The sequence below is a fragment of the Panthera uncia genome, chromosome B1 (genome assembly GCF_023721935.1).
Source record: "Panthera uncia isolate 11264 chromosome B1, Puncia_PCG_1.0, whole genome shotgun sequence".
NCBI classification, from domain to species: domain Eukaryota; kingdom Metazoa; phylum Chordata; class Mammalia; order Carnivora; family Felidae; genus Panthera; species Panthera uncia.
This window is the reverse complement of record NC_064811.1, coordinates 133,390,755-133,414,353: the sequence shown is the minus strand read 5'-3', so window position 1 is coordinate 133,414,353 and position 23,599 is coordinate 133,390,755. Positions and strand designations below refer to the sequence as shown.

Sequence of the window (23,599 nt, the reverse complement as noted above, 5' to 3'; positions counted from 1 at the left end):
AAAATATTCCAGTTACAACTGTATAGCTGATCACAAAGCTAACCTCAGAGGACATTTTAATAAGTAAAAAGGCTAACTAGCCAATATCTTTTGATATCTTATTTCAACGCTCTTTAAAACTCTTCATACCAAGTAATTTGGCAGAGCTGGGGATGGTCAGTGGGTGGAAATAGGGCTTGGCTATGAGTTTATAATTCTTCTTTTTTTAACGTTTATTTTGAGAGAGAGAGAGAGAGAGAGAGTGCACGAGTGGGGTAGGGGCAGAGAGTGTTCCTAGCAAAACCTACACTTTGGATAGGTATATCACAGAAAGGAATTATTCCTCTAAAGTAGAAAATGCAAATGTCTTTTCACAAAATTCCAAACAAAAAAACTAAAGATAAATAAAAATATTATACTTTAATAACTTACCGTATGATAGCCTCGAGGCAAAGGTGGTTTGCCCACAGGATAAGGATCCACAGTGTCAATAATTGTTTGTCTTTCACCTTTCTGGTTGATTTTTCTAAATCTCCTTCGAGATTGTCGATGAGAAGCTTGACGCTGAAAATACTCTTCATTTTCATCCATATAGTCCACCTGAAAAAAAAAAACAAAAACAAAAATTTATTTCCTCAAATACAACATTCCATATTAAGATTAGACACAGAATAAAACTTACAGATAAGTCCATATTCATTCATTTTGCAAAGACATTTGTAGACAAACTATCTTTACAGCCTAAGCATTTTTGAACTTCTCTGGAACTAATTGGTTTTGAGTAACTTTTCTTTTATGAAGAAGCATTTTCAGTTCCACTTAGGGCAATATGAGTAACTGTTGAATTTCCTGCAGTTTAAAGGGAAGGATATTTTCAGTAATCTTTGTAGTGATTTATTAGTGAAAGAACTCACAGGATACATTAACTCGCATTATGAAAGCAACGGCCCCATTGTCTTAACTCTGGTGTATATGAGTAAATCTGTAAAAACCCCCAAATCCCAAATGACTCAAGCTGGACTGCTAGCAGAATGGCTTTGGTAGGTTACTAGGGTTTCTCTTCCTACTTTCAATCTGTGAATTCAGTTTCTTTTTTTTATAAATAGTGTTATTTAAAAAAAAAAAATTCCTCATTTTCAACATTTTAGAAACTGATGAATGGACCAACCAGAATAAAAGTTACTTTAGGTCAATCCTCCTCATACTTATATAATGAAAATGTGATTGCTCACAATCAAGGCATAGTAAGATTCTAAGACTATTCTCCCACTAGCAAACCCAGTAGTTTGTATAATATCGGCAAGTATACGATTTTAAATATCAAAAGTCCCACAGAGAAACACAAAATAGCACTTACAGAGGCCAAAATCTCTAGGAAATACCTAAAATGCTTTCCAAGACCTGTTGCTGGAAAGTCCTATGTAACTACCCACATTTTCTAATCCTAAATCTTTACTTACCACCATGTTACTTTCTTACTTAAGAGTAAATTTTGTGAAATTTTACCAAAGATTTTCACTCCCTTGGACAAGGAAGTTTTCATTCTGATGAATTCCTCTCCTACATCATAGGGGAAAATCCCAAATCTTCTCTGAAAATAGACTTATGGCCTTCTACCAAATACTGTATTAAATGTGAATAAAAAGCTTCCATCATCTTCTATATTAGGCCAGAAAACTGGGGGACTAGTACGCTGGTTAAATACTCTGTTGAGGTCTTTATTTCTCTTTTTAACTGAATTGCAGGATTTTAAAAATATATTGACCAGGATACCTGGATGGCTCAGTTGGTTAAGTGTCTGACTCTTGATTTTGGCTCAGGTCATGATCGCACCATCGTGAGATCAAGCCCCACATCAGACTCCACACCGGGGTGGAGCCTCCTTAAGATTCTTTCTCACTCTCTCTCTCTCTCTCCACCCCTCTCTTCTGCTCATGCACTCTCTCTCAAAAAATAAAGTTTAAAATATATACATATAGACTGTAAGACATGTATAATAAACAGGAATTGGTTTCCTTATCCTAACTGTTGCCTGAATACATATTACTATGATTCATTTGAAGTATCTTACTCATTCCAATTAATATTTAGAGAGCTAAAATCCTGTAATTCAAAGATCATTCCCAAATTTAAGTAAAATGGCATTATCACAGATTGATTTAACAAAAGTTCAAGCACAAAACATTTAGGTACTTGCCCCTTTTGAGTCTTCTATCTTTTTCATTTCATTGAATCTTATAAATAATTACAATATTATGACTATGAACTCAGATTCATAGTAAAAATTATGGAATAAATATATCTAAAGTTATAAAATCTATAATACACAATTATAAGTACTGTGCAAAAGTGTTTTTATTTTTGTAATTTTTTTAGGGAAAAAAAGTCTTCACAGAAGTATTCTTACCACAATCATTTCAGAAGGCTCTAAAACAATGCATTCACAGCCACGCCTAAAGCTTCCTGCAGAACGCTTGCCAAAACTAGGAAGAAAAAAAAAGATTTATGAAATATAAATTGAAAATTTAGGCCAACTCTCCAAATAAATAAAAATAAAATAAAATAATAAAAACCACTGGAGAAAGGGAAACTCTTTCATCATTATTTATACAGAATAACAGGAACCATTCAAATTCTTAAATTTCAGATATATATTTTTCTGAAAAATTCCAATATCATGTTTCCAGATTAATAATGTAAGTAACAGAAAACCAGTATGAATGTGTTTTATATTAGCTTGTTTTACTTTTTTTTTTTAAGTTTATTTGTTTATTTTGAGAGAGAGAGAGAGAGGGAGAGAGATCGTGTGTACGTGAGCCAGGGAGGGGCAGGGAGAGGAGACAGAGAATCCCAAGTAGGCTCCCCACCAACAGCGGCAGTGCAGAGCCCAAAATCGGGCTTGAACCCACAAACTGTGGGATCCTGACCTGAGCTGAAACCAAGAGTCAGACAATTAACCAACTGAGCCACCCAAATGTCTGTATGGGCTGTATAGACTGTTTCAAGTTATTCCCAGCTAGGTGAAAATTTAGAATATTCTAACATTCTAATGGGAACTGAATCAATGGCAAACTATAAAAACATACAAAGTATAAAATGCATATAAATTTTCTTCTGTAATTTAATTGACTTAGTTAAGCATTTCTTTTACCTAAAAACTATATTAAATTTTTCTACATTTTCAAATCAACTTATTCGAAATAAGTGTAAGGACAAGGTATTCCACTTAAGATTTTTTCCTTAATTCAAGTGGATGTGCATATCACAAGCCCATTTCTCCTGAAAACTTTTCACTAGCGAACTCAAGATATAGCACCTTTGCCTTATCTGTGACAACTCCCACCTGAACATTGCAGCAGGTGATTCTGCCATAGCTATATTCACACTAGAACCATGAGGAGAAAATCCTGGTGAAGCTAGGTAGTCCTGACTTGTTCTAATATACCAGCTACTCCTACCCATTTACTACTACAAAATTCTCCCCTCCCTCCAATTGACATTTTTAATAAACATTTTTAATAGCTTATCTTTGAGAAAAAAAAAATTCTTCCAAAGAACTTTTTTATCAAGCAACTAATCCTGTTTCTTAAAAAATCAAAAACAGAACTATATGTGGCATATATATGAAAAAATTATTTAAATATTCATATGTACATTCATGCACACAAACATTCATATTAGAGTGCTTTTTTAAAGTGGAAAAACTAGCAAGAAAATATAATAAACCCATCTAGAATATTACTTCTTGTGCAATTAAAATGACCTAAATCTTTAAATATTCTTACCTTAGTTTACAATTAAATACCACTAAAATGACATAAAATCTTCAGTACACACAAAAATTTCTTTCTGGTTTCTGAACTACCTGATTGCAGTTTAATTTTTTTACAATGAACTTTATAATTTAATGATACACTACAAATGGAAAAAATAATCTTAACATGTTACTAAAATATGTAGTAGGTTTTATGCCATCTTCACCCATTTAATCCTGTTACATGACTAGGTAAAAATATATATTATATGTTTAAGGTGTATTTCTAAATAAAATAACATTAAAATCTAAAGAAACTCACAACTACGTAACTCTTTTTTTTAGGTTTTTATTTAAATTCCAGCTAGTTAACATACAGTGTCATATTAGTTTCGGATGTACAATATAGTGATTCACTGCTTCCATATATCACCCAGCACTCATCACAAGTGCCCTCCTTGGTCCCTATCATCCATTTCCTCCATCCCCCAACCCACCCCCCTCTGGTAACTGTCAGTTTGTTCTCTATTGTAACTCTAATTTTTATTCTATTTTATTAAATTATAGCACTGGACAACATAATAATAATGTTTTAGAAACATAATGATTGAATGATTTTCCTGTTTTAAAATTTCAAATAGTAAAAAAAAAATGTTTAGAATGGATGCAATGTGTATATAATATTCAATAAAAATAAAAACCTGTTAGAATTGCTTACAAATTTCAGCAACAAAAGGGGTAATGTCTACACAAACAATATGGTAGTCACTATTCTATGCCTAATTCTGTACCAACAACTCTCCCTACTTCAGAATTAAAGGTGTAAATCCTTGTACAAAGTAGTCATTAGCTCAATAGAATTTTATGGTAGGACAACAATCACATATTCACTTGCACAAACACTATTACTTCGGAGATGAAAAGTTTGCATCCCCTAAAATGTGCTATTCAAAAATATCTCCATAAGAGTCTTTTGGGAAAAGAGATACACCAGAATCTGATGAAACTCCCTTTGCAGCCACAGAAGACTCAAGTTCTACTGACCATCACAAATACGTGAACTGCAGGAAAAATAACACTCGCCCTCAGGTAATTCCTTGAATACACTCAGCAGAGAAGGCAAATGCACACAGAACACATTCTAGCAAAGGAGAATATATTATTTCATTCATCCAACAATCTATGATTTCAAACCCGGCCAACAACCTAGAAGTACAATAACCTCAAAAGAGCCAAACAGTAGGTCATGAATGCACATACTAGGCCTAATGACTAGACCTCTCGTCTCTAATGCAAAGATGACTTACTCTTTGCTTACAGACCAGAAGCTATAAGTTAGGATGAACAAAGTACTGGAAAATGCTAGCTAGAAATTAAGTCCACAAAATACATTCGCTTTTCCTCTGTGATACTTTGAAACAATAAATATGTAAACAAAAGTAAATAAATATCATTATTTACTAAGTTTTTAAAAAATCTTGGACCATGTTCTACACACTGTTTTAAAAACCCAGTTCTGGGGGTGCCTGGGTGGCTCAGTCAGTTGAACGGCTGACTTCGGCTCAGGTCATGATCTCGCGGTTTGTGGGATAGAGCCCCACATTGGGCTCTGTGCTGACAGCTCAGAGCCTAGACCCTGCTTCAGATTCTGTGTCTCCATCTCTCTCTCTGCCCTTCCTCTATTCACACACTCTTTCACTCACTCTTTCTCTCAAAAATAAATAAACATTAAAAAAATAAAAATAGAGGCGCCTGGGTGGCTCAGTCAGTTAAGCGTACGACTTCAGCTCAGGTCATGGTCTCGTGGTCTCACGGTTCATGGGTTCAGGCCCCGCAACAGGCTCTGTGTTGACAGCTCAGAGCCTGGAGCCTGCTTCGGATTCTGTGTCTCCCTCTCTCTCTGCCCCTCCCCCACTCACGCTTATCTCTGTCTCTCAGAAAAAAATGTATGTATAAATAAATAAATAGATAGATAGATAGATAGATAGATAGAAACTCAGTTCTGAAACATAAGTATAGAGCTAAAAAAGGACACCAGATAGCAACATATAAGCTCCACGCTAGATGATATTGAGATCAGTTCTTTAAAATATTTTAGATTTAATGGAAAGAAATGGAGAGAAATCTGCAGGCATGCAAATGACATAGATGTTTAGACAGTAAAGCACAAAACAAAGTCAGTAAGAATAAAGTACAAGACATTTCATCCTTTAGTTTTATGTGAGTGCAAGAAAGCAGTAATCAGAGGATCCACTCTATACAATGAAATATCCTTTGAGAAAACAGATCAAATGCATACACCATTTAATATGACATTAAACAACAAGGGGTTCTCATGTTTTAGTTAAAAGACATACATGAAATCTAGACATCTTTAAAGCATTAGCACAGTAAGTACTAACATAATAAATAACAAAAATATATACAAAAACCTCAAAATGATGAATACACTAGGAAGTAATTTTTAAAAATGGAAATTACTATACCTACTCTTATAGCAAACCATGTAAAACCTATGATATAGCATTCTCCTAGCAAAGTTTCTAAGGGGAAAAACACAGAACTGAAAAGTTCCCAACAAAAAAATTAAGGAATTCCAAAGGACTTTTTGTAAGATCAGAGGCACAAATTTAAACACTTCTTCAGTCTTACTAATAGCAGCTGAAAGTTGGAAACTTAAATGTTTATAAAATTATGATTTAAGAAAATTTATAAATGATACAAATTAAATAAGAACATGGGCAACTTAAAAAATATACCTATAATCCTTAAGGGTTTCAAGAAAAGTAAGAAATTTAAAAGAAAGAGTGAAGGAGAGGGGAAGGGAAGGGAAGGGAGGGAAGAAAGAAAGAAAAGTCATAAATCGTTAAGGATTATTTCAAAGCTATGTGACTGTATTCTGCTCCAAATGCTTCTTGGTACCACTGCAGAAATGGACAATTAGTCCTATCAAATGCATTCTTTTTTTGTTATTAATTATTAAGTCTTATAAGAGACTACACAAAGCGATCTATAGATTCAATGCAATCCCTATCAAAATCCCAAAAAGCCAATCTTCAAATTCTTGCAAATAAAATTGCAATGGGCCTACTTAAGCCAAAACAGACTTGAAAAAGAACAAAGTTGGAGGACTCACACTTTTGATCTGAAAACTTACACCAAAGCTATAGTTATCAAAATAGTGTGGTACTGGCTGAAGTGCAGAGGAATAAACCAATGAAACAAAATTGAGAGTCCAGAAATAAACCCATATATCTATAGCTAACCGATACTGACAAGGGTACCAAGCTCAGTCAATGAGGGAAGAACAGTCCCTTCAACAAATGTGCTGGGACAACTGTATTTCCACATAGAAAAAAAGAAGTTGAACCCATACCTCTCACCACATATAAAAATTAACTGAAAATGGATCACTGACCTAAATTTAAAAAGCCCACACCACAAAACTCTTAGGAAAAAAAAAAAAAAACTGGGATAAATCTTCATGACATTGGATCTGGCAATGGATTTTTTTTTTTTTTTTACTTCCAAGTTTTTATTTAAATTCCAGTCAGTTAACATACAGTGTAGTAGTAATTTCAGGTGTAGGATTTAGTGATCATCACTTAAACATACATACAGTGCTCATCACAACCCTCCTAAATACCCATCACCTATTTAACACATCCCCCTGCCCACCTCTCCTCTAGCAACCGGGAGTTTGTTCTCTATAGTTAAGAGTCTGTTTTATGGTTTGACAATGGATTCTTAAATATGACACTAAAAGCACAAGCAGCAAAAGGAAAATTAAAAACTTGTGTGCATCAAAGGACATTATCAAGAAGCTGAAAAGACAATCTACAGAATGGGAGGAAGTATTTGCAACAATACATTTGAGAAGTGTTTAATATACAGAATATATAAAGAACCTCTACAACTCAACAACAAAGACAAATTAAAAAATTAAATTTGCCTAATTAAAAAATGAGCAAAGTACGTGACTAGACATTTTTCCAAGAAGGTATACACATGGCCAATAAACACATGAAAAGCTGATCAACATCCTGAATCATTAAAGAAAAGCAAATCAAAACCACAATGAGATACCAATTCACACCTGATGATAGATGTGAATGAGATACTAATATGGTTATAATTTTTTAAAAAAATAGCAAGTTTTAAAGAGGATTCAGAGAACTTGGAACTCTTATATTTTTCTGGTAGGAGTATAAAGTGGTACAGTCCCTGTGGAACCGTTTGGTGCTTCCTCAAAAAGCTAAACAGAGAATTACCATATGACCCAGCAATTCCACTCCTAGATAAACGCTCAAAAGTACTGAAAACAAGGACTCAAACAGATATGTGTACATTCAAGTTCACTAAAGCATTATTCACAATAGCCAAAAGGTATAAACAACATAAATGTTCATCAACATATTAAACATATGTAAACAAAACATGATAAACACATGCGATGAAATATTATTCAGCCATTAAAAGGACTGAAGTTGTGATACATGCTGCAGCCTGCATAAGCCTTGAAAGTATCATGCTAAGTGCAACAAACCAGTCACAAAATGACATATACTGTAAGATTCTACTTATATGAAATATATAGAACAGGAAAATTCATAAGGACAGAAAGTGGACTATAGATTATTGGGGGGTGTAGGAATGCTTAATGGTTACAGAGGTTCTGTTCAGAGCTATGGAACATAAATTTTGGAAACAGGTAGTGGTGACAGTTGCACAAGTATGATTGTAATTAATGCCATTGAGTCATACACCTTAAATAGTTAAAATAGCTGGCGTGCCTCGCTGGCTCAGAGGAGCATCTAACTCTTGATCTTGGGGTTGTGAGTTCAAGCCCCATGTTGGATGTAGAGATTATAAACAAACAAACAAACAAACAAACAAATGGCATATTTTATGTAAGGATAAAAAGGTTGGGTTTCTTGGCAAAAGTTTGGGACTTGAATAAGAAAATGCAGAGATACCACTTTGATCACATAATAGCAAATCTTAGAGACAAAGAAAGAGTTAACTTTGATGACCGAATTATACCAATGACAGGCCTGGGACTGACCTCTTTTCTACATTAATTAGCAATGAAGTGAGAGAAGTTGTGGGTGAAAGTGGAACTAGGAAGAAATGGGGAGAAGGCAAATAAGTGTCACTGAAATATTTCTGAAGAGTCAGTTGTACTACCTACATTCTTCTTTCATCCAGCATTAACCCTATTTTTATTTTACTGCTAGCCATAAATTTGAGGGTACTGCCACCCCAGCCCCATCTCCACAATTCGGCTTCCTATTCCTCTTCCAAATACTCACTGGACCCATATAGCAGAATCAAAATAAACTTTGTGATCAATACAGAGCTTATAAAACACTCACTAAATATAAGCCCCTGTTCTTATATAGTTTGCATGTAAGAATTTATGTATCTTCTGCAAAAGATGAGTCACAGGGAAGTTGTGAATACAGACAGAAGAGTGAGTACCATGAGTTTAATAAAAAGACTGTCATATTTGCTTCCTACAATGGTACATCAAAACCAAAATAGATTTATAGAATTTCAGAGATTAAAAAAACAAAAACAAAAAAACAAAACTTAGAAACTCCTATAGTACAGGGTTTCTTGGCATTTTTTTCTTCAGCCATAATCCAAGGTACTACATTCAAAGGTCCTCAAACATTTGTATTTTATATAGAGCCCTCAGGTGATAATACATGTGACCAATGCATTCCTACTCACCCTGTAAGAACTGCCTCTCTAGTTCCATTTTTATTTCACAACTGAAGAAACTAAGCCAACCTATCTAAGGGAAGGTTAAATGAGATGCCTGAAATCACAAGCAGATTCCATAATACAGGATTCTGTCATACTTCACTGACCTTGCCCTTTCTCTTACTTTCTGCTATAGCCCTCTTCCACATTCAATAACATAAACTCTAGTCTTTGGTAAGCTTGCCATTTATGAGGAATAACTCCCAGACCTCCTAAGGAATATTGCCATGCTGTATCATATTTACCCATAAAGCATAAACCCAATGACAAGTGGAGAGCAGAAGGTGATTACAAGATAGATTCTCAGAGATTGGCTAGGCTCACTCACTGCCTAGTTGAGTGAAAAAGACAAATCAGCTTTTGTAATTCAGAAGGCAATTCAAATTCAGCAAAATTACAAATGACCATCAAGAGCTTGAGGGTTACCCTGGAATAGGCCAAGATCTGAATGTCAAATCTATAAAAACCAAGCTTCTCCAGGCAGTTGCTGCCAGAACTTCAACTAGTAGAACATCTGCTTCTTTGAAACGGCACTCATAATACCACATGCCATGATAAACAATGATATTTTTGAAGTTTAAACTTCTTAATTTTTAAAGTGACATTGCTTATTTTTAAACCTTGAATTAAAATTATTTTAAAAAAATAATTCCTCTCTTTTAATAATTTCAGTCTTTCTATATAAACACATAAATACAAATACATATGTATAATAATTTTCAAAAGCAAGAAAGATGTAGGTAACAGTTATCAATGAGACTGGGCCTGAATATTTAAAAACTTGTTTGCCCTTTCTATACTAGATACCAACCAGCCTTCACAAGAGGCTATAAAGTCAGAAAGAAAGAGATAGGGAGACATGAAGAAGTATGCTGTATGTGGTTTAAGAATGCTGACAGTTTTCTCGTTCTACATCGTAAGAAAATTTAATTACTAGAGCCTATTTTAAATCCTTCTAAAACTGTTCTGTATAAATACACTGTACAGTTTGGCTTTCAACTATTAACCTCAATGTAATTTCAGAATGTCCTTATAATCTTACATTAAACAACTATAAAAGACAACTAAAAGTAACGCAGGTTTACTTTTGGTCGATATATTGGTTCTCTGAGCTATAAAAAAAAAATGTTAAATTCACACAAATGATTGCTATAAAGACCACGTACAGCATAACAAGGTTATTCCTAAATGCTCATATTCCCTAAGTACAATTAATTTAGGAATGGTTGTTCCAAAAACCATTTAACAATCCAGATTTTCATCCTCATTAAGTTTTTGTACAGAAAAAATTTAAAATGAAGAATTAGAAATTGTTGTAAAATTGAAGTAAGCTAACTTCAATATTTCTTACAGGTGCAAAATGCAATGACTTTATAGTACTAAAAATATTCAGACAAAAATTACTAAAATCAATTAGTCTTCTACATAACGTAAAATAGACACAATTTTAATAGCTTGATAAACTGTCTTTCAAGTTCAAGACCCACAATAAGAAAGCACAAATGTTTGAAAATATAAAGTCTTACCTAGTTTTCATAAATACCTTTGGTAATGATACCCCAGGCAGGGTACTGCAGGATCTTTCTCTGGTACGGCTGTCCTGTCCTAACTTTCTGTGACCACATTTTCCCCACCCAAGTTGAGTCAAGAGTACTTTACACCAGTGTAAGTTTCCACGAAAGGCAGTTGCTGAACACAGAAGCTGCTTCTATCAGTGTCCCCAAACTTGCCCTTTGTATGGGCCTCCACATTCTTGTTGTACGTCAGAACTGCCCAGTGGAATGCAATTCCTCAGTATTGGAATGTAAACTTGTTCATGTCAGGCTATACCCAGTGAGGGAATACACAGCAATCAAACTGAGATTATGCTGGTGGGCATTCCCAATTTATAAAATGATTTAAAATGTAAAACTTTAAAAACACCAATTTTTCATACCTTATTTCTGGACAATGATAAGTAGTTACTAAATGTCACTTTTCTCCTTAAGAATCTAAATAAAATGACTGAACTGATGCTCCTAAATCAAAATCAATCTTATTTAGGGCTCACCAAATATATACATATATATACGTATATACATATATATACGTATATATATATATGTATATATATACAAATATACGTATATATATGTGTGTGTGTGTGCGTGTGTATACATATATATACCACACACACACATATATATACCACACACACATATATGTGTTATATATATATGTGTGTGTGTATTCATATGACACTGCCTTTAAATAGAAGGATAGCAATTAACTTTAGAGGGGAAAAAATCTAACAAGTAACTGCTGATGCCATCTATCCCATTCTCAATCAGTAGAATAACAAGAGTAAATTTTGATATAAGTATAAAAGGAACATGATCTGAAAAATTACCATAAAAATGCATTTCAGCTTTTAAAATATTGTCCTCGCTCATTAGTTTAACCAAAAGGGAAAAAAAAGGTTACAAGTATTTAAAACAAAAGCATACACACACCAAGTATACTACATATAAGTTACATGTGTGTGTAAATTACCAACTGTTTCTAAAGCATGGCCTTTAACAAGATCCTATTTCAGAAGTAACTATTTGAGAAAACTACACACTTACGAGTCTCTCAATTTCTTTCAAGGCTCATTTAGAAATAAATTTTCTAACAATCATCACCCTGCACAAATTAACAGAGGTGGGTTGCTCCACCACGAATCTCAACATTTAACCTTTGCTTAAAAGAGAGCACGAGAAAAAAATTACAAGCGAAGGCCTCATAAGCTGTGTTTTCTCCTCTCTGTTCATTCCTCAGTAGCCTGTTGTCTATTTAACTATGGGAGAAGTACTAAACATTTGGTATTTACACTATTAACATTTTAATTCCTTTAAGAACAAAAAATCTAACCTGCACTGTCTTCAAAATCTTTGAAGCACCAATAACAGCAATAGCACTGCCACCTTCTATCTGAGCTCTTTTCTCTGCGGCAATGAGCACTCCCCATTTCCCTGTGTGTTTTCTCTCAGTGAGTCCATGCGGCTGTAGCTCGTGCAGAAAGCCAACATTCCTTCTGAAGGCTAATTTCCTGCTTCAATGACCCACCCACCCCTCCTGGCTGCAGTTATGTGTTACGCATGTTGTATGGGTACTGTTTCCGCATACCAGCCTCATGACCTCAGCGGCTGCCTGACAGATGCTCTTTTATCAATTTCTATTAATTCATTATCTACCCTCTTGTAAGTCAAGGGCAAGTAGGGAAATCTGCAATGTCTGCTCTCCTATGAGTCTCCAAGGTCAAATGTTTAGATGTGCTCAGCAATGCAATTTTGTTATTAGAATTTATCTAAGCTGTACTATACACATTGCTCTCCACCAAAGGGATGCTGAATTGTATACCTGGCTTGAGGGATTATCATGGGAAAAAAACTAGCATACGTTTAAACCAAAACAACGTGGGAAAAGTTGAAAGAGGCTGCTTTTGGTCTTGCTTATCCCTTCAAGAGAAAAAAGGTGGATCTTACCTCAGCTGTACTGGGGTGAAGAGAGCAAGCAGTTTTTCTCTCTTGCCACAACCTAAACCAGCAAAGGACAGTGCTGTGATGATGACTACACTTTGGTAGTGTCTATGTCCTCGTGACCCAACTGCTACAGAACAGCTCAGCTAAATTGATCTGCTGCTATCAGTCTACACAGAGGCACAAACAGGTCTCTGCTGATCACAGTGCTTTGTACACAGATGGCAGCTGATCAGTTTGTATAAAAGTTATGGTCCATAACAGCTTTCCCCTTCAGCATGTAGACATGCCTTATCCAAAAGGCCTTTGTGAAATGTTCACCATTTCACTGTGCAAAGCTCATCATGTATGAGTTAAAGAGACAAGGAAGCTTAGCCCTAACATCTTATCTAAAAATGACCTAATTTTCATAAAATTCGTTAAAGAGGTAAAATGAACAATTACATTAAGAAATCACCAAATAGATCTATGTAACTTGTTAATGAGAAAAATGGTAGATGAATTCAAATGAATGATTCAAACTGGCCCCTCACCAGCAAGAAACTGAAATGATCTCAAAAATCAAGTAAGATCTCAAATATTGGCAACCAGGCATCTGATATTCTTTAAAGGCTACATAAATGGCACCAAAACCTAGCCACTAACCTCCCCCAAATCTGCCATATACCAGAAATGAAGTTGAAATAGGAGGCATGTCCTTGAAAGACAGGACCTAAAAACGAATAGTTCAGGGGTCACTCAAATAATACCGCATTCATAAAATTCTTAGAAGTTAAAAAAAAACCCACATTTACAAGAAAGGAAAAGCATAAGCCCACAAATATATGTAACTTCTTAGAAAGACATCAAGTAATAAAATGTCAAATAATCTAATTCATCTGAATAAAATGTGGACATTTCTCAAAAGCCATATTTAGTTTGTTTTATCTTGTTTTATAACTAATTATTCTAATTCTACCAATAAGTAGACAACTCTGAAAATACTGTTTAACCTGTTTCAGATCCTCCCTTATAGACTGAACTAGTAAAAACCTACTACTTATCATCAAAAATAAAATACTTAGGGGTGCCTGAGTGGCTCAGTTGGTTAAGCAGCTGACTTCGGCTCAGGGCATGATCTCCCAGTTCATGAGTTCAAGCCCCACGTCCGGCTCTGTGCTGACAGCTCAGAGCCTGGAGCCTGCTTCGAATTCTGTGTCTCCCTCTCTGCCCCTCCCCTGCTCGTGCGCTCTCTCTCTCTCTTTCTCAAAATTAAATAAACATTAAAAAAATTTTTTTAAATAAGTAAAATACTTAGGAATAAATTTAATGAAGACATATATGACCTATACACAAAAAATTACAAAAAGAGTATTTAACCATGCAAAGGGAAATAATAGAAGATTTAAATTATGAAATATACCAGGTTGGATGGCTCAATCTTACTGAGAGTAAATCTTCCCAAATTGATCTTTAGATTCAGTGCAAATCCAATCAAATCCTAACAAACTTTGGACACGGACAAGCTGATTTTAAAAAGACTGACAATACCAAGAGTTGGGGAAGAGGTAAAGCAACCAGAATTCTCATAAGCTGTTGGGAATGCAAAATGTTACAGCTATTATACACAACAGCATGGCACTTGTTTATACAATTAAACATACATGTACCATATAACCCAGCAATTTCACCCCTAGGTATTCAAAAAGTAATAAAAACATACGTCCATACAAAAAGATGTTCATGAATGCTGACAGAACATCCAGAAAACTGGAAGGAACCTAAACTATCATTTTCAAATTATGTTTTGCAAAAGACTAAAACTACCTCATTTACAAAGTTCAGTAGAATTTATGAAATCCGACAACCATTTAATATGAGAATTGGCAATATGTTGCATAGCTTGCTTAAAACAAGACATGAGATAATTCTGCATGAAAATGGGCAGGAAAGCAATATCTTAGTTGTCAAATTCTGTCCCTGTAGCCTTCTGACCTTATAAGAATCTCATTTCTGTTTCTGTATTCTCCCTATTTACCTACCTTTACACCTACACTATCCCATCTCCAAAGCGTTTCAGGTGACTCAATGCCCAGGTTCTCCTCACACCTCCTGTGGCTCCCCCTGTCTGTCAAAGCATGTACCACAACAGGCCTAATACCAAATATATTTAACTCTGATCTCCACCAGCTTCATTCCCTCCAGATTTGGTTATAGCTGGCAAAGGCATCACACTACCAGACATGCAAGTTCCAAGCATTGGAATCATCTTTTACTCCAACTTGTCCCTTGTCTGTAATTTCAGTCCCTAAATTTCGTCAATTAGTCCTTCTAAATTACACTGACATGTGACCCATCATCTTCTATTTCCCTGAAAATACTAGTCAGGCCCTTAGCTTTGACACACCAAGGCTACTGAGATAGGATTCCTGTCTTGGTTCCAACTTTGCCAATCTTCCACTATCTTCCCATTCTACTGATCTGAAAACTTCAGTGGCTACACATCGGGGTGCCTGGGTGGCTCAGTCGGTTGAGCGTCCAACTTCGGCTCAGGTCATGATTCGTGGTCCATGAGTTCGAGCCCCGCCATCAGGCTCTGTGCTGACAGCTTGATAGCTCAGAGCCTGGAGCCTGCTTCAGATTCTGTGTCTCCCTCTCTCTCTGCCCCTCCCCCACTCATGCTCTGTCTCTCTCTCTCTGTCTAAATAAACTTAAAAAAAAAAAAACTTCAGTGGCTACACATCAGTCTCATAGTCATTAGCTCAGCCTCTCAGTTCACATCTGACCACTTGCTTGTAAACTTTGAAAATGAGAGTGGCATGGTCCAATACAGATTGTAGTGGAAAATCTCTAGGCCTGGGTCTCAGTATTTTACCCATTTTACCCATTCAGCCAGGTGAATCTACTAACTAGCCCACTTCAGAAACTTCTGTCTTGGTCAGTTACAGTTCATAATCTTGTATTTTATCTTCTAACCATCTTTATTGCCAAACATGAGGACTCTAATCCAGTGTCTTTTCTACTTATTGTCCCACAAGCACATTCTTAGAAAAATTAAAATTCATACTTCTCACTCTGTAGTAGTTATCAGACAGTTCTTCTCTACTGTTTTTGAAGAACTATAATTACTTTATACTCTGACATAGATAATCAATGAAAAATACCTCTGCTTTAGCCAGAGGGATGTTTCCATATACAAATTTATATATAACAGTTTTTTAAGGTTCACTTAATAGATGTCAGTCATACTTCCAAAAAAAAAAAAAATTCACTTAAATGGGATAATGATTATAAAACCTAGAAAACTCTATTCACAATTAACTCTTCATTCTGTATTTCCAAAATTATGTCAGTTAAAAATCAAGATCAGATGACAAAGGGGTAAACTGAAGTGGTCTCAAGATTCTGAATAACAAGGAATTATTCCTTTAGACTATATAAACTATCATGGCAGCAGACCTCTGCAATATATACATATAGATATATAAATAAAGAACATACATAGGTATAGACATAGGTATATCATGTATTATATATGATTAAGAATGATGAAAATGAAATACTCGTAGTTTTTCTATTTGTAAAACTAAAGTATAAATACTTTAAGATGGTTTTCTAAATTCATCTTAATAAAGCAAAAAATAACAAAAATAATCCAGAGGAAAATGTTTGACAGATTTTGACCACTGCCTCAATATTTTAAATTATCTGAAGATGTTTATATTAAGAAATAAACATTATCTTAATAAAGCTGATAAACTAAGCAGTTTATAGCTATAAAACATAAAGACATTAATAAAAGACAAAGTAAAAATAATCCTTTAAATATAACTGAAAAAAAACCATATAACCAAATAACTAAGAAAATATACTTACTTAATGTTTATATAGATCTATAACATATGAACATGAAATACTAGAAATTATATCTTATATTTCATTGCAAAAAAATACATAACCTCTATAAAGCCACAGATATGTGACAAGATAAGAAACACGAAAGGAAATAATTTTTTAATATTTTGAACTTACAGCTCAATATTCTTATCAGTAATAAATATGGAAGGTAGTTTTTAAGCACACATTACATTCATTTAAATTCTAATATAAAGATAATACATGAAATAAAATGAAATAATAGCTGAGAGTATATTTCTTAATTCTTGAAGTACTTTTAAACAATTTTCAGTACGTTAAAAAATCAACTAGGATAATAGAATAAATAAATAATAGAATAAAGTCATTTTCTTTAATATACGATTTTGTAGTCTTTTATGCATATATATATATATATAATTTAACTTATAATTAAATAAAATAAAGGGACCCTGAACTATGATTAACTGGAAGTTTTTATTTTAATATTCCAATTTCACCATGTATGATTTGCTTCATATCACAATCTTTCTCTTACTAATAACACTCTTATTTTCTGTTGGTCTTCCCAATAGCGAAAGTATGCTTCTTATTAAAAAAAAATAGGAGGGGGGGGGGGCGGTGGCGCCTGGGTGGCTCAGTCGGTTGAGGGTCTGACTTCAGCTCAGATCATGATCTCGAGGTTTGTGAGTTCAAGCCCTGAGTTGGGCTCTGTGCTGACAGCTCGGAACCTGGAGTCTACTTCAGATTCTGTGTCTCCCCCTGTCTCTACCCCTCCCCTGCTCATGCTCTGTCTCTCTCTCTCTGTCAAAAATAAACATTTAAAAAAAATTTTTTTAGGGGTGCCTGGGTGCCTCAGTTGGTTAAGCAGTCGACTCTTGATTTGGGCTCAGGTCATAATCTCACAGTTCATGATTCGAGCCCCATGTCAAAGCCTGCTTGGGATTCTCTGTCTCCCTCTCTCTCTCTGTCCCCTTCTCGCTCCCATGCACATCCATGATCTCTCTCTCTCAAAAATAAATAAATAAGCATTTTATAAAAATAAATATAGTTGATAGATATTTAAAGGCAGTTTGAATTCAAACAGGTGAAATGGTAGTTCACACATCCCTCCACACCAAGCCTCCCCCAAAATGACCGTGGCACAAACATGGGTTGCGGGTTCCATTCCACTTAGCAGCAGATAAGTAAATCCAGTTTTTTACAGAGAAAAATACAGTATTTTATTGACACACACATCAGACTTTAAAACCTTTATGAAATACTGTATTTACTTTTGCAAGAGAAATCCAAACATCACTAAAAAGAAACTCTAGAGTGAACTCACAGTCATTTACACCAAGGATCACAAATGACAAATTCCCTGACTGAAGATTTCAAGCATCAGATGACCTGGATAACCTATCAATTGTACTACTACAGCCAAAAACATCAGAGTCCTTCTCTTTAAGGTTACTTACTTTGTTAAGACACTACCAAGGCCAGTTTCCCAAGGACTGTGAAAGCCTGCACTTATACGTGCAGCGTATCTGTGAAGCTGTCGTTATGGCAACCAAATTCCCAACTTGATCCAGCAATTGAACTCCCTCTCTAGAGATCTGTTTTGCTCTGTGCATCAGGTATCCCATCAGAATATGATTTAAACGGGGTAAGGCTGCTCTAAAAGATGCTCAAAGTCATGTTAGCTTTCCAGGACGAAGACATTTCATGCTGAAGCAGAAAATACAACTAATACCTGAAGCGGGAACATTTTAATATATCCCACTGGATCTTTAACACATCTCAATCTATTCCATCAACTTACACCTCCACCTTATTTCAAATTTAACGTAGGATATGTTTAGATAAACTGCAACTAAACTCTCCCTTCAATATTATCAACTGTAGTCAAACCAAGCTCACATTTGTTTCATAATTTCATTTGCCTTATTTGGAACTCCTTCCCAACATTGTCTTAAAATCTTTAATATATATTTTTACCTTATCTGTGTGTGTCATGGGAATACCTGGACTCAAGTCAACTTTAGATATGACAAGTAGAAATTATAGGTGATGTAAGACCCGAAGCAGTGTGGGTAAGCTGATGAAGAGTATGATCCTAGGGCTGAGGGGTTAGAATGATGTAGAAAAGAAAGATAATGAACAAACTAAGAAGGGAAACTGGAGAGCAAGTGTAATAGAAAGTATTGATTATCCACTCCAACATCCATTCTCCTCCTTCTTAGAAGGATATTTTTAGGAGTGCCTGGGTGGCTTAGTCTTGATTTCAGCTCAGGTCATGGTCTCACAGTTCGTGAGTTCGAGCCCCATATCAGGTTCTGTGCTTATTTATTTTTAAATAAAGACATATTATTATTATTTTTAGCGGGCGCATTACATCACAGAATAAAAGACTACTTGTCTTAGGCTCCTGGGCAACCTGAAGTGATCATGTTAAGCACCTCTGGACAATGTAACATAAAAAGAAACATTGTTTCAAGAAATCTGATTCGGATAGAAGTTAAACTTCTTTGTTCTCCTGCCTTCCCTCCCGCTTCTAGCTCCTGCTGCAGACATCACAGGTGTGATTTAGCAGCCACCTTGTGGTCTGACCTGATGCTGAAAGTGGAAGCTATGTGCACACACAGGTTTTGGAAAGAAGGATGAAAGCCTGTAACCTTTTCACACTGAGGAGCCACTAGACCATCAGGGACCATCTACCTTTAGGGTTCTTTTATGTGACAAAAAAAGTAGGTCCTGCTGTGTTTATGCAATTGTTTTATACAACCAAAACTAACTGTACCTAATGTAGTAAGCAAAATGATGTCCAACAAGATACCATTTTTGCCTTTTTGCCCCTTCTGCACTCCTGCACAAACTGGCCAGTACCAAGTTCTCATGAGCGTCCCCCCAGACTCCTTCCTTCCATTATGGTACAGCCTCATTCTTTTCCTAACCAAAATTTCAATAAATCGGAGGTTATTGAAAAGTTATGTCTAAAAGGGAATATGTTGGGGCGCCTGGGTGGCTTGGTCGGTTAAGTATCTGACTTCAGCTCAGGTCATGACCTCACTGCTTGAGCCCCATGTCGGGCTCTGGGCTGACAGTGCAGAGCCTGGAGCCTGCTTTGGATTCTGTGTCTCCCTCTCTCTCTGCCCCTCCCCCATTCACACTTGTCTCTCTCCCTCTCAAAAATAAACGTTAAAATAAGTTTTTTAAGGTAATATGTTAGTGAAATATCATTAAACTTTTTTAAAGTGATTTTTAAGGGCAAGTTAAAAATATAATCCTGGGGGTACCTGGGTGGCTCAGTTTAGTTGAGCATCCGACTTCGGCTCAGGTCATGATCTTGTAGTTCATGAGTTCAAGCCCTGCATCAGGTTCACTGCTGTCAGCCTGTCAGCCCAAAGCCTGCTTTGGATCCTCTATCCTCCTCTCTCTGCCCCTCCCCCACTTGCACTCTCCCCCCAAAAATAAATTTAAACATACATCTGTATACATACACACACACACACACACACACACACACACACAAAATCCTAAACCAATACAATTCAACAAGTATTTATGAAATGGCTGATAAGTGTTAGATATGCTAGGGGAAGCAAAGATGAAAAATACAGCCACACCCTTCAAAAATCTTAGTTTAGTATGGATAGGGAACAATTAATCCTGACAGGAAAACAAGGGTAGGATTCCCAGAGAATTAAACAGGTTGTTTTCACTGGCAGATGAGGAACAATGGGAGTGAAGGTAGCAACAGCAAGGTGGATATCCCAGACAGCAAGAACAACCTGACAAAGATATGCTTGGACCACAACAATCAGCTTGGGTGTCTGGAGAGGGTATACAGGGAATAATTTAGGTTGGAGACATTTTGAGCTGCCCTGTATGTATCACTAAAAAGTCTGGATTTTATCTGTTTGGCAGCTGCCAGTCATTTAAGCTAATTATTCAAAAGATCAAGAAGAAAAGTCCTATGCTTCAAACAATGATTTGGGGACACTGTGGAAGAAGTATTGATGGCCTTCAGAGAGCTACTTTAATAGAGCAGGTGACATCTGAACACAGGCACTGGAAGCAGTGATAGAGGCAGTTGATTTGATGGATACTGCCATTTCTAACTCTGAAGTGTTTCCTAAAAAGAAAAACCCACAATTGTCAGAGGGAGAAAAGAGAGATCAAAACTGAGACTCACAGAAATTTCTAGAGCAGGTGACAAGCTTTTTATTAAAGCCATTAGAGACAGAAAAAGCAGGAAGTCAAGTAGACTTGTAGGTGTTTGTTGCTTTACATATATGGTTTCTAGAGCTCAAGGGACCTGGAACAAACCCACATAAGGTATGGCTATTCCAGATCCACCCTTAATTCCTGCTCCTATCTCTCCCTTTACTGTATGCACTGGTAAAGCACAAACTCCAGCAACACCTTCTCCATGCCTGCCCCTAAACAGCCAAAAGTTGCTCGGAAACACACACACACACACACACACACACACACACACACACACTTACCATCTATGTCCACGAATATCAAATGGGCACTCAACACTCCCTTTGTGTACAACTTCTTTCCCTCTTTTGTCAAAACTCCTCAATACCTACCATTGAACTCCCAAATCTACCCAGCGACCTATGCAGCTTTTGTCATAAGCCTGCAAAGAAGGTGAAGCTCTTTCACTCGTTCCAAAGCTAACACCTCCCCATCTTGTGGGTCTCACCCATTTCTGCAATTACCTCTCTCTTTCCAGTACCATCCATTTACCCCTCTCTGCTGGATCATCTGTAGTAACGTACAAACACACACTAGCATTTTCTCAATTTTACAGAAACAAACTGCTCTTTAGTTCACAAACGACTCCCAGCCACCGGCCCATTTCCCTGCTCCTCTTCACAATGAAAATTCCCCTTCACCAGTTCTTACCTTCCCAGTTTCCCCCAATCAGCTCCACGACTTCACTGCGAATGGTTTGCTCAGGTCACCTATGACCCCCTAGCTGCCAAATCCCAAGGTCATGTCTCTGGTCTCACCTTACTGAATCTCCTTGCAGCACTGGACAAACGGACCCCACACTTCCTTCTCAAAACACTTTTTACCACTTGGCTTTGGGGACACACAGGTAGGATCTCTGCGTTTCCACACCATATTCTAGGCAGGCCCACAGAGGCAACTCAATGATATCGGCAGAATGAATAAGATAGGAGAATTCGCACATATAACTGCAGGTGAGCAATTTAGAACAGGGGTCGATCGACTCATTAGTACTGATTAAGCATCAAGTGGAGGACTCCCTTAAAGGGGTGTAACTAATAGCCCAGGGTACTTTTTGGTACTGGAAATCAGTTCTAGTCACTACGCTCATCACTTTTGGTAAGTAATTCTCCTCAGATATGAAGTTGCTAAGACACCATCTCTTGTAGTGATTAATTTTAACAGACGAACATTTTTTTTTTAATTTTTTTTTTTAACATTTATTTATTTTTGAGACAGAGAGAGAGAGAGAGCATGAACAGGGGAGGGTCAGAGGAAGAGAGAGACATAGAATCTGAAACAGGCTCCAGGCTCTGAGCTGTCAGCACAGAGCCCGACGCAGGGCTCGAACCCACAGACCGCAAGATCATGACCTGAGCCGAAGTCGGACGCTCAACCGACTGAGCCACCCAGGCGCCCCAACAGACGAACATTTTTAAAGAAAAATACACTTATTTACTCTTGATAACAATCTGTTTGACTTAATAATTATTTAATCTATGAAGCAGAATGCTTTTGAAACCTCAGTAAAAGTATGTCAGTTTTTAAGCATTGCTGCTGGATTAGGTGTAGGCAAAATAACTGCGGAAGACTGGAAGGAAACTGTCGAGTCCAGTAAGAGTGATTCTCACACACACACTCACATTTATGTATATATATGTGTATTTTAATCCAATTATATATGCAAATATATATAAATACACACACATATATATTATATGTATAGATCAAATTGAACATTCTTAAGTTAAAACAGAAGTATCTTCCCATGATTCTATGCCTAACCAACTATCTTCATTAACTGGCCAACCACAGGCCCCAATCACTTGCTTCTGCAAAATAATGTGGCAACGAGTTGTTGAGACACTGTCTCAACAGTGTCTGAGATAAGTGGTTCTTATAACTTATTAGCCCTTACTAATTCTTCAATCATCCACTGACTTTATATTATTCCAAATATGAATTAAACAAAATCTTGTGGTTTATCTTGGGAGAAAGGAAAGAAAGAAGGGAGGGAAGGAGGATCAATTTCTTCTTTTAAAGAAATAAACAACTTTTAGTAACGCTGGTTGTAAAAAAAACTTCTAAAAAACTTATGTATCATGTCATTTATTCCTATTATAAGTTACCAATATCTCCCCATGATGGAAAGGTAGGTATGTTAGACCAATACATTACCTTAAAAACCCAATGAGAGCAGTTTTGAGATGACTTATACCTTTTCCCCCCCTTCCTTCTTCACTAACCACAATTTCTCTTCCATGCTTAATCTATACCACCATTGTTGTGATTTGGCTAATAACTGAAGGTAAATCTTACCTATAATGTACAATCTCCAGAGCTCTGATCCTCACCTTACTTTCATGCCATCTGGATACACTTAATGTCTAATAAAGTTACCCTTTCATAACATTTATCAGCGAGTTTTTTTTCTTTTTTTTTCTTCTTCTTTTTTTTTTTTTTTTAGAGAGAGAGAGAGAGAGAGAGAGAGAGAGAGAGAGAGAGAGAAAGG

The 23,599-nt window shown here is 36.1% G+C and overlaps 1 protein-coding gene across 9 annotated transcripts in view; it reads right to left on the bottom strand.

Annotated features, from left to right (window-relative positions):
• RAPGEF2 (Rap guanine nucleotide exchange factor 2) overlaps nt 1-23,599 on the bottom strand; it is a 254,414-nt gene that overhangs the window by 116,525 nt on the left and 114,290 nt on the right. For 7 of the 9 annotated variants that reach the window (XM_049631260.1, XM_049631251.1, XM_049631254.1 and 4 more), the window contains exons 5-6: nt 2,387-2,462; nt 412-579 (exon numbers count right to left, since the gene is read on the bottom strand). In XM_049631260.1, the coding sequence (XP_049487217.1) occupies nt 412-579; nt 2,387-2,462 (244 nt within the window). The other 2 variants (XM_049631259.1, XM_049631258.1) reach the window with 2 other exon arrangements.